General features: G+C 43.7%; 1 protein-coding gene across 2 annotated transcripts in view; it reads left to right on the top strand.

Moving 5' to 3' along the window:
* The window catches only part of MAPKAPK5 (MAPK activated protein kinase 5), a 94,318-nt gene that overhangs the window by 11,558 nt on the left and 70,348 nt on the right, over positions 1-12,412 (top strand). For both annotated transcript variants that reach the window (XM_073564002.1, XM_073563992.1), the window contains exon 4: positions 11,577-11,674. In XM_073564002.1, coding sequence (XP_073420103.1) covers positions 11,577-11,674 — 98 coding nt within the window. The remainder of the gene's footprint in view (positions 1-11,576; positions 11,675-12,412) is intronic.

The following is a 12,412-nucleotide window of genomic DNA, read 5'->3' as shown; positions in this document are numbered from 1 at the left end:
ATAGGGATCACCACAAGGATATGATAATCAAAAAGTATCAATTTTATTAATGGACACAACAAACAGACACTTTGTTTAAAAACAATTAAAAAGTCTGAACAACCAGACACTGATAACAAAACAAAGACAATGGGTCATTTTGATAAATAGTTAAATACTATGGGTCCCAAGGCCAACCATTCAGTATAATGCCAGGTATCTGCTAGTTACCATAACCTAGGGTCTATCAAATCAATTGTAATGACAATCATGACCTTGGATCAAAAATACCATATTATCAATAACTACTATGGTTACATAGAGATTCTACATATGCCATGAATAGAAAATTGAATACTTATCATGTTGCCAACACAAATAAACATACATTAACAAGTCCCTTTCCCTAGCATGATATCACCTGGTTTCTGAGGATGAACAAGCTACCGGGTAGGTTTCATGGAACCCCCAAACCCACGCGTATCGACACAGTGATGTCTTTCTCAAGGTCACAAGCAAGCAATAAGATGATCACAGGTCCCTTATGGAGACTAAAAAATAAAGTTAAAAACAAAAACCTAGTCTTAAAATTCAATTCCCCTATTCCCTTTCCCACTTTTAAAAATATGTAAAAAAAAATTACTATAGCAGGTATCTCCTCATCTGTAAAAGTCCAGCCTTTCAAAGTCTAAAATTAGTTAACCTTTATAGTGTATACCATATAGAGAAAATAACTTGAAACCCCAGAATGATGATCCCAAAAAAAGAACGTCTATCTGTCTAAAGTTTCATGTCTCATTAAAATCAATTGCTCCATAAAGGGCACTTCTGAAACTTATTTTCCCGTCTCCCATGACGGCACACATGAGAGAGGGGATCCGCCCAGCCAGGACAGGAACCCTACTGAAGATAAAAGGGGTGGTACCTCTCCCTCGCTTCAGTTGGGTTTCCTGTCCTGACAGGGACCCGTGTGCTGAAGACGGCGTGTCAAGATGTCTGTTCCTGCCCACCCCCGTGCCAGCGTGGAAGATCAGGCAGAGCCTGGGCGTCGGGGGTGGAAGCGCCGTCTGCGGGTCCCCCGGGGGATCAGCGTCCGAGCGAGTGTCAGCGCAGCACGGTCAGGGGACCAGGGGCTCTTCCGTGGCTGCCGCGCCGCCCTCCCCCCCCCCTCTGCTGATGTCCAGGAGGGGCGGCCGCTCCTGGGTCGCGCCTCTCTGACGTCACGCGCAAGGCACGCTGGGAATGGGCGTGCCCGTGTGACGTAGGGGCGGTGCCGGGATACAAGATGGCGGCGCCCATGGGGAAAACGCTGGCCGGCAAAAGATCATCGCGGCGGCGTGGCAGGAGGGGTGAGGGCCTGTGAATGGGCACCGGAGGAGGCTTGAGAGTGCAGTGGATCCCTCTCAGATAGAGGGATGACCACAGAAGACGCACTCATGCCCAGAAAAACTTCAGAAGGGAAGTGGGGCAAGAGAGCAGCGACAGCAGCGGCAGCAAAAGCTCTCGCCAGATGCAGTGCTGAGCCGCCAGCATACCAGAAGTAGCCGCTCAAGTGGTGGGAGCGGCAGTTGTAAACACGACCGGCATGACTGAGACGTCCAGAAAAAGCGTCACGAGTGCATCTGAGGAGCCTCTGAGATCGGCACCCTTGATTGACAGCGGTGGTGAGTGATCTACGTGAATGTCAGCCTTATGGTAACGGGGTTCCAATTTTTCTGTCTGATCACTAGGGGTTGCTAGCGGCAAAAATAGAGCATGCACCCTATGCAGACACCCGCTGGCAGGTCTGTGGCAGAAAGATCTCTGCGCTGACTGTATAAACAAAGCCATACGGGATGAAATCCCTGATTTGGTGACTAGCCTTAGGGCTATAATACAAGAGGAGGTGAAAGGTTCCCTAAAGGCAGCCCTTAAAAGGGCGAATAAAAGAAGCCGTACAAGGGACTCAGAGGCCTCGCTAGTGCAAAAAGGCCGTGAAAAATCCCTGTCCCCCTCCACCTCCTCTTCCTCTACTCAGTCCTCAGAAGCCTCCTCAGACAGAGATATAGGGGGCTGTGTTTCCAAAACAGAGGATGTGGAAAAGCTGGTCAAAACTGTCAGGTCTACAATGGGCCTTAAGGAGTAAAAACAAAAACCAGCAAATAATTCCAGCGGATGCTTCCTACTTGGCCATAAAATCCATTTTATTTTTATCTTTTAAAATAGTTCCAATAGTTTTATCAATTGCAATACTACTAATATAGTTTATTCTGTTGTATGTAATAGTTGTAAATTACAATATATTGGATGTACTACGGGCTCTTTGAAAAAAAGAATCCGTAGACATTTATCTGATGCAGTAAAAGAGAATATGATAGGAGGCTCTGCAGTTTCAAGACATTTCTGGTATGAACATAAAGGAAATTTGAATGATTTGTCCTTTTAAGGTTTAGAGAAAGTAAAGAAATCCTTACGGGAGGTAATAATAGAAGGACCTTTATTAAATCGTGAAAGTTATTGGATTTTTACACTGGAAAGCCGTATACCTAATGGACTGAATGATAGGTTAGATTTGATCAGTCAATTCTAAATGGCAGGTTTTCCAGTGGTAAAATATACATACACACATATATATATATATATATATATATATATATATATATATATATATATATATATATATATATATATATATATATATAACACTTGAATTTTCCTTCCTTTCCCCTTTTTTTTTTTTTCGTTCATATGGTAAACTTTGTGATATCTAAGAGCAAATATAAGATGTGAACAATAAAGTATTAGATATAAATAAGGGCACTTTGCAGCAATATGCTTTAAATATGTAGTACATTTTGTATTTAACAAAGTTTTATCCCTGAGTAAGGGTATACACCCTATTTTAATTAAGTCAAATTTTGTAATTGGATCAAGTTCCTGGAAGCAGGGTATATTACTATCTTGAACACTGCTCACACTTAAGACCTAGAAGAAGACCTAGTAAGGTCGAAACGCGTAGTCTGCACGCATAAAGCAGCAGTGTGCCCTTTTTTCTTCTGACCCCCTGTATATATTTGGGTTTCTGCCACATGGAACTATTTTAAAAGATAACAATAAAATGGATTTTATGGCCAAGTAGGAAGCATCCGCTGGAATTATTTGCTGGTTTTTGTTTCTATTGCAACATGGGTGTGCCTCTCCCATTACAACTCCGTGTAGCTTCCTGGCAGTGAGCAGAACCACTAAGGACGTCTAACTGGGTGAGCTGGCTATAATTTTTCTTGTTTGAATTAAGGAGTAAAAGTCTCCTAAATCATGGGAGGAGGTTATGTTTGGAGGACTGGAGGAAAAGGAAAAAAAAAAAACGCACCTTCCCTGTAAATGATAAGATAAAGGCCTTAATTGACAGGGAATGTGCAAAACCCTGAGAGGTCGGGTGCCTTACCTTCTACATCACAAAGGTGGTACCCATTTAAAAAGACTCAGAAACCTGGGAAAAAATCCCAAAGATTGATGATGCCATAGCTAAATCCTCAAGAAAGGTATTTCTACCATTAGAGGACTCTGGCGTGCTGAAAGACCCGCTTGATAAAAAAGCAGATGGTTTCCTGAAGCATATCCAGGAAGCATCGGCAGGTGGATAAAAACCAGCAATAGCTGGTACTTGTACCGCTCGTGCCCTCATGGCCTGGCTACAAGAAATAGAGGACCAGATCAGGGATAAAGTTCTTAGGGACGAAATACTGTCTAATCTGACACTGGTACACAGAGCAGTGGCTTTCCTAGCAGATACCTCACCAGATGCCGCGAGGTTAACAGCTAGAGCGGCAAGCTTATCAAATGCAACAAGGCAAACCCGGTGGCTTAAAGGGTGTCCGGGGGGATTTGCCATCAAAACATAGACTGTGTTCCATTCCATGTGACGGCCAGTTCCTCTTCGGGAAAAAACTAGAGGAAATTTTGGAGCATGTGGCAGGGGTCATCCCACAGGAGATAGGAAAAATTAGGACTTTAAAAGAAGGAGAGGATCAGGCTATATGTTTAAAGGGCCCTCTCTTCCTCCAAAAAATCTCCCCAATGACATCAGGTTCTCTTCCTTCCCGCCTGGGCAAAATATCTCCCCCAGTACATGGGTCCTGAGCATAATCAAGGACTAGTGCAAAAACGAGTCCTACAGGGGGTCCCAGTTCAAGAAGAAGGAAAGGGGTTTCTACTCCCCCCTCTTTTTTAATACAAAAACCAGACGGCTCTTGGAGGACCATAGTTAATCTGAGGAGGCTCATTTAGTAGGTAGACAATTGCACCTTCAAAATGGAGTCAATCAATACGGCCACAAAAATCCTGTTCCAGCACTGCCTCATGGCAGTGATAGACTTAAAAGACGCCTACTATCATATCCCAATCCACCGGGGGTATCAAAAGTACTTGAGAGTAGTGCTCTATGTCCAAGGTCAGGTCAAACACTACCAATATGCAGCTCTTCCGTTCGGCCTGTCTGCAGCCCCCAGAGTCTTCACCAAGGTGATGGCTGAGGTAATGTCATTTCTTCGTTCCCGGGACATGGTGATCGTTCTATACCTGGACGACTTTCTTGTCATAGGGAGGTCGGAGACCCATTGCACAGACCAAGTGAAGGAAGTGATATTAACGTTACTAGGATGGATAGTAAACATCCCCAAGTCGAGACTAACACCAGTAAAGATGCAATCCTTCCTAGGGCTAATACTGGACTCCGAGCAACAGCGCTGCCTCCTACCAGGAAACAATGTGACCAGAATAAGGGGCCTAGCTCGCACAGCAATACAAAGGCCAGCTATAACACTGAGGAACGCAATGTCTCTTTTAGGCTCGTTGACATCATGCATACCCGCGGTAGCGTGGGCACAGTACCACTTAAGACAACTGCAGTGGGAAGTTCTGTCAGCGCAGAAACAATTGAAAGGGCGTTTAGAGGGCGAACTATGTCCCTCCATGGAGGTAAGAAACTCCCTACTCTGATGGACTATAGAAGAGCATCTAACAGCCGGTGTCCCGTGGCAGAAGCCAATCGAGGACCTCATTACAACCGACGCAAGTGCCACAGGGTGGGGAGCACACCTGAGATCCCACTCGATACAGGGAACCTGGTCCTCGCTAGAAAAGGATCACAGTTCAAATGTAAAAGAACTATGGGCAGTAGAGAAAGCCATGAAACTTTTTCTCCCCTTGCTTCGAGGCCGCCACACCCGAGTCATGACGGGCAGTGGTAGCTTACATCAACCACCGGGGGAGGGGAAAGAGTTCTCCGGGCCTCATGAAAATGCCAAATCTACTTTTCCAGTTAGCTGGACAACATCTGTTGTCCATCACGGCACTGCATATAAGGGGTGTCGAAAATACACAAGCAGAATTCCTGAGTCGCGGACACCTAAGACAGGGGGAATGGTCCCTAAACCCCCAAGTTTTCCAACAAATAGTTCAGGCTTGGGGCAAACCAGAAATAGACCTGTTCGCCACCTCACGCAACAGCGGGGTCAGGAAGTTCTGCTCACTGAATTCAAAAGAAAATCCCTTCACAGTAGATGCCCTAGAAATACCCTAGAAGTTCTCCCTGGCCTATAAGTTCCCCTCCTGATAACAAAGATCCCCGTAGTAGTCCGGAAAATCAGGGAGGATCGAGCAAGAATAATTCTTATAGCTCCGTTTTGGCCAAGGAGACCTTGGTTCTCCCTTCTGGGAGTCATGTCAGTGACGGATCCATGGATCTTACCAGAGGTTCCAGACCTACTCTCCCAGGGACCAGTGGTCCACTCTCAGGTGGGGGGCTTCCATCTGGCAGCCTGGATTTTGAGAGGGTGCTACTGAGTCGCCAGGGATTCTCACCAGGGTTAGTGTCCACCCTGTTGAAAAGTAGGAAACCTATAACATCCCAAATCTACGGTAGAACGTAGAAAAAGTTCCTAGGCTTCCTGGGGGAGCCTTTGGGGGATGTAGCTCCAGTGGGACCTATCCTAGAGTTCCTTCAGTCGGGGCTGCAACTCGGGTTGGCCACTGGCACACTCAGGGACCAGGTCTCAGCTCTGGGGGCCCTGTATGGCTGCGGCCTAGCGGCCAATAGGTGGGTGTCCCGGTTTATAAAGTCCTGTGGCAGATCGAGGCCGGTCATTATCCCAAAGATAACTCCCTGGGACCTGAATCTAGTCTTAGAGGCTTTAACCAAAGATCCCTTTGAACCATTACATGAACTGTCACCAAAACTACTCACATTTAAAACTGTATTATTGGTAGTCTTAACATTGGCCCGTAGAGTGAGTGACCTACAAGCTCTATCTATATGCCCTCCATATACGCAGATCTTGGATGACAGAGTGGTTCTAAGACCAGACCTGGCCTATCTCCCCAAGGTGGTCCAAAACTTTCATAGGACTTAAGAGATCTCCTTGCCATTTTTCTGTAATAATCCTAAAAACCCTGGGGAGCAAAAGTTCCATACATTGGACGTAAAGAGAGCCATATTACAATAAATGTCAATAACTAGTCAGTGGAGGAAAGATCAGTCCCTGTTTGTAGCTTTTGATAGAATCATAGAATCGTAGAGTTGGAAGGGACCTCCTGGGCCATCTGGTCCAACCCCCTGCTCAAAGCAGGATTCGCTAAATCATCCCAGTCAGATGTCTGTCCAGCCTCTGTTTGAAGACTTCCATTGAAGGAGAACTCACCACTTCTCGTGGCAGCTTGTTCCACTCATTGATCACTCTAACTGTCAAAAAGTTTTTTCTAATATCTAATCTGTGTCTCCTCCCATTCAGTTTCATCCCATTGCTTCTAGTCTTTCCTTGTGCAAATGAGAATAAAGTTGATCCTTCTACAATGTGACAGCCCTTTAGATATTTGTAGACAGCTATTAAGTCTCCTCTCAGTCGTCTCTTTTGCAAACTAAACATTCCCAAATCCTGCAACCTTTCCTCATAAGACAGGGTTTGCAGACCGGTCACCATTCTGGTCGCTCTTTTCTGAACTTGCTCCAGTTTGTTGATGTCTTTTTTAAAATGTGGTGCCCAAAACTGGACACAATATTCCAGATGAGGTCTGACCAAAGAGGAGTAGAGGGAAATAATGACTTCACGTGATCTAGACTGTATGCTTCTGTTAATACATCCTAGAATTGCATTTGCCTTTTTTGCTGCTGCATCACACTGTTGACTCATATTCAGTCTGTGATCTATTAGTATACCCAAGTCTTTTTCACATGTGCTGTTGCTTAGCCCTGTTCCTCCCATTCTGTATATGCTTTTTTCATTTTTATTGCCCAGATGTAGTACTTTGCATTTTTCCCTGTTAAAAACCATTCTGTTAGTTGCTGCCCACTTCTCCAGTTTATTTATATCTTTTTGAATCCTCTCTCTCTCTTCTCTAGTATTAGCTATCCCTCCTAGCTTTGTGTCGTCAGCAAATTTAATCAGTTTACCCTCAATTCCTTCATCTAAATCGTTGATAAAGATGTTGAACAATACAGGGCCCAGGACAGAGCCCTGTGGTACCCCACTTGAGACATTCTTCCAACTGGATGTGCAGCCATTACGACCACTCTTTGGGTCTGATCACTAAGCCAGTTATGAATCCACCTAACAGTTGCCTTGTCCATTCCATACTTAGTCATTTTTTCAATAAGGATTGTATGAGATACTTTGTCAAATGCTTTGCTGAAGTCAAGATATACTATATCTACAGCATTTCCTTGATCCACCCGTACCCTTTTCTGGGTAGTAGAAAAGGGTACGGGGTAGCTAAGAGTAACATTGCCAGATGGATCAGGGAGGCCATTATGTTATCCTACTATGCAAGTGGCGCTCCGGTTCCAGAAGGCATCAAGGCTCGCTCCACCAGAGCCGTGGCAGCCTCCTGGGCAGAGAAGGCTGAGGTATCGATTGAGCAGATTTGTAAAGCCGCTACTTGGTCCTCACCTTCGACCTTTTCTTAAGCACTACCGACTTGATCTATCTTCCTCTACTGACCTAACCTTTGGTAGAAGGGCGCTGCAAGCGGTGGTCCCTCCCTAGGGTGTCTTATTCTACAAAAGTCTTTCATGTGTGCCGTCATGGGAGACGGGAAAACACCAAGGTTACTTACCGGTAGACGGTTTTTGGGGAACCCATGACGGCACCTGTATATTCCCCCCCTTATCACTCCTTTGGTGTGCACTATAGTTTGGGTGCTTTTTTTAGTAAGATATAATGTGGTGATAGTTTTACCATGTGTACTAACCTGGGGGGGCCTCTCATGCTCTGTAAACCAACTGAAGCGAGGGAGAGGTACCGCCCCTTTTATCTTCAGTAGGGTTCCTGTCCTGGCTGGGCGGATCCCCTCTCTCATGTGTGCCGTCATGGGCTCCGGAAAAAACGGCTATCGGTAAGTAACCTTGGTGTTTTTCCGGCATTCACTCAGAATCTTCTTTCAGAGTCAATAACTGTGCATAAGGCCTCTTTCACACTTCAGTTTTTTGTGTCAGTTAAAATCCACCAAAAAGGCGAACAAGCGGATCCGTTCCTAACTGATGTGAACGGATGCCACAGGATCCGTTTTTTGACGGATCCGCAGAATGAGGAAATTTAAAGGAACCGCAGAGAGAGAGAGATTTTTTTTTTTTGTCTGGCACCCAGACAGAATTTCGGGTTAAATCAGTGTCTGGAGGATCCGCCGCCCAAAAAAACGTTGCAAGCTCCGTTTGGAAATCTATGAGGATGTTGACGGACACCAACATTTTGGCGGATCCTCACAAAAACGGATGCAACGGACGGCAATCCGTCAAGATCCGCCAATAATGAAAGTCAATGGGGAAAAAAACGGATCCGCAAAGAAAAATGGCGGATCCGTTTTTTTTCCAAATCGGTGGATCTTGACTGATTGTCAAAAATGGAAGTGTGAAAGAGGCCTAAGATGTGGGTGATCCCTGCTTAATTCGCATTTACAATAGTCATTATCTCTTGTTTTATGATAATCGTCCTGTTTAAGCAGGCTGCCTATTACCCAACCAATGAGCAAAACTCTAGTTTGTCAGGTAGCATTATTTTTAAGGATGGGGCTTGTCAATAATAATAATAATAATAATAATTATAATTATTATTATTGTTATTTTTATAGTATAGCAAAGACATTGGCAGCTTAGCATTGTAAGATTGACTGTACACATTCACATCTGATTAAATATTAGGTTTAATTTTAACATATGGGAGAGAAGGTTTTTTGGAAATGGCCCTCATGTCCCATTCACGGGTTTTACTGATATTTTTCTATGCTGTTATTCCTTTTTCTTATTGTCAAAATGTCTTTGCTGTTTGTTTGCAAATGTGATAAGTGTTTTGTACAGTGTTTTGTAAATGAGCCTTTTGTCTATAGATGCTAGTCTTACACACAATGCGTTTGTTATTAGAAAGATAGCAGTTTCATGTAAGGTTGCATTTCCGCTATCCTGATTATTGGTGACAAGTATTGCTATGAACAATTATTTCCTGCTACGTGTGCATTTATAAATGGGTTGCCGATCACCGAGCTAAAGTTCCATTGGTGAAATGAGCACATTTTTCGGCTTGGATCCTTGTGGGAAGCACCTCATCCTGTGTACTGTAAACAAGACGTGAAGCCGAGAACAATGGCAGCCGAAGTTCACAAAGCCATATATTGCTGTTCATTCTGTGTCCTTATTAATGTGCTTTTACTGTGTAAATGATCTCCGATCAGCAAACAAGTAGCTGATCGGCAGTTTAGTGTCACAATTGTGTTAAATCAAAGCATTTGAAAGGGTCTAGACACTTGTAAACGCATGACAAGTGGCTCTTACCTTTCTCTATTGACCTGTAACATTTACATTGTACAAGTCATTAGATATTCTGAGTTTAATATCCACTAGACAACAAGCAGAATAGCCTGATGAGTCGACTGAGGGGCCGGTAGTAAAGTGTAAAGCTGTTCATAGACATCAGTTTTCGATTGGGTTTCTTATCTGCAGATCCTAAATATGTCCAATACTTTTACTCCGTGGAGTATAGCAGTGCCACTTATAGTGGTCCAATCACTATTGGACTAATGTACAAGTTAATTTTGAAATTGGGTTTTATACCTGTCCTCTGTTGGATGCCTCCGACGAACCGTATGCCCCTGAGCTACCATGTTAGAAAATGAATGCTCTTTTGACTTCAAACAGGTGAATGTAGGCCTATGGATGAATATTATGTACAGTGGATATGAAAAAAAAAATCGCACCTCTGCTAAATGGTTTTTGGAATGTAAACAAATTGTACCAAGAAGAATCGGTCACAACTTTTTCTCTAAGGCCAGAATTTGTACAATTCGATTGAAAAACAAACGGAAATCTTTCAGGTGGAGAAAGTGCTTGCACAAATATGCACACCCTTATGTACCCTTTGACTTTATGACCACATTCAAGACCCAATTCATCAAAGATATTATACCTGAATACTAGCATAAATCCCTTTGAAAAGCTTTTGCAAAAAAAGTCATCCTTAGTCTTATCAGATCGTAAAGGGAACTTGTCACCAGGTTTGGCCGATACGAGCTACGGCCACTGCCTTTCAGGGCTGATATACAGCATTCTATAATGAAGTATACATGCCCTCAACCTGTAAGAGAAGAAAAATAAGTTTTATTATACTCATCTGCGGGGCGGTCCGGTCCGAGTGGCGTCGCTCTTCTTGGTTCGGCGCCTCCCATCTTCTTGCGATGCTGCCATCCTGCTTGCTTCAAGGCGTCCCGGTGTCACACTCTTGTGCAGGCGTACTTATCTGCTCTGTTGAGGGCAGAGCAAATTCCTGCAGTGTGCAGGCACTGGGCCTTTCTGACCTTTCCGGGCACCTGCGCACTGCGGTACTTTGCTCTGCTCCCAATAGTGCAGAGAAGTACGCCTGCTCAGGAGCGTGATGCCAAGTACACTGTGTGGATGATGCATTGACACATCATCCCCAAGAAGCAAGCAGGAGGGCGGTGATCATAAGAAGATGGTAGGCACCAGACCATGACCAGCGACACCCCTCAGACCGAACCACCCTGAAAGGCGGTGGCCACATCTATCGGCCTAACCTGGTGACAGGTTCCCTTTCACACATTTCTTTTTTGGTATGATTTTTTTTATATGACTAAACCTATTGTAGTAGTTTAACATCCACTGTACTTGGAATCTACAAGCTATCCTGATGCATATGCCAAATATACACTGCAAGCACTGTGTGAACTCATGGATATGCTTTGTCAATGTCCGTGGCCCTGCTTGTGAGAGTAAGCTAGTCAAGCTGATCGGCATCATCTAGAGCTTTCTTTTAATGTAAACTGTAATGGAAAAGGAATAAAAATAAGTAGTCTTGTAAGATCATCATTCTTATTGTAATATCACCTTTCTTATTTTTATTACCACTCTGTCTGTATGTCTCAAATCCCATTTGACGTGTGCTGTAAAGCCACATGTTTTAGCAGGTTGGTGCCATTGTTATTATTATTTTTGCATGATTTGTGTTACCTGTTAGAGGTTGAAGTCCAATGCTTCTTTTTTTTTTTTTTGCTATTCATTGTCTTTTGAACTACAATGATCCATTCCACATTTACTAATGCCAATCCTCTTCTCTTTTAAGGTACGACTCCACATGTTGTGCGCATCGCATACAAACATTGTACAAATAATTGACGTTTATGCAAACAGTGTGCAGTTCCCCCACGAATCGAGCCCCAGGTAAGAGCAGGCAGTTCTGTGTGGTTGAGTAGATCCCGATGGCCTCAGTAACACCTTTTGTATTCTGCTCTTGATTACATGTACTTTACTCTTTTGCAGAAATGTGACCTCCAATAGTTTGCCCTGTAACAAATGTAAGACCTCCAATTCTAGGATGACCTAGTTCTGAAGGGTTTATTGTGTTTTGTGTTGATTCTTAATACCTTATGTGCTGCTTTTTCTAGGTCCTCTTACAACTGCTATTATTTCCTCAGGGGGATATTAAAATTTCCAAAAGTTACAGTAAAATTATGCTTAAACTGAACTTTTCAATACTCCAACATCAGTCAGCTTATGGTGCCGGAGAACGTTGCGCCTCTCCGACCCGTGTTACTCTAGGCACTTTGTATTAGGAAATGATCAATTGTTGTGAGTATTAATCTCCATGAAATGCCCAGGTTAGCACTTTGCTAGTCACTAGATGCTGGCTATATTTAGTACCCCCTGTTTTTAGAGTCTGTCTGAAAGCAGCTGGCTATGTGGCACACTTCTGATGAACCTTCAAGTGTCAGGGCTAAAGTTGTAGTGGTATTCCATAATGTGTTCAATCATTACTCCAAGGGTCTTGACATGTGCAGACTATTTAGTTCTCGTAAATATTCCTGTAATGACAGCTACATACAAAGGCATGACTATTTAGGAAATGCACTAAGCAGAATAAAAGTGAGAAAGCGTGGAAACATTCCCTGCATAACGCCA

Source organism: Dendrobates tinctorius, unplaced genomic scaffold (assembly GCF_039654945.1).
Source record: "Dendrobates tinctorius isolate UK_male_01 unplaced genomic scaffold, ASM3965494v1 ptg000003l, whole genome shotgun sequence".
NCBI classification, from domain to species: Eukaryota; Metazoa; Chordata; class Amphibia; order Anura; family Dendrobatidae; genus Dendrobates; species Dendrobates tinctorius.
This window is presented reverse-complemented; position numbering and strand designations above follow the sequence as displayed.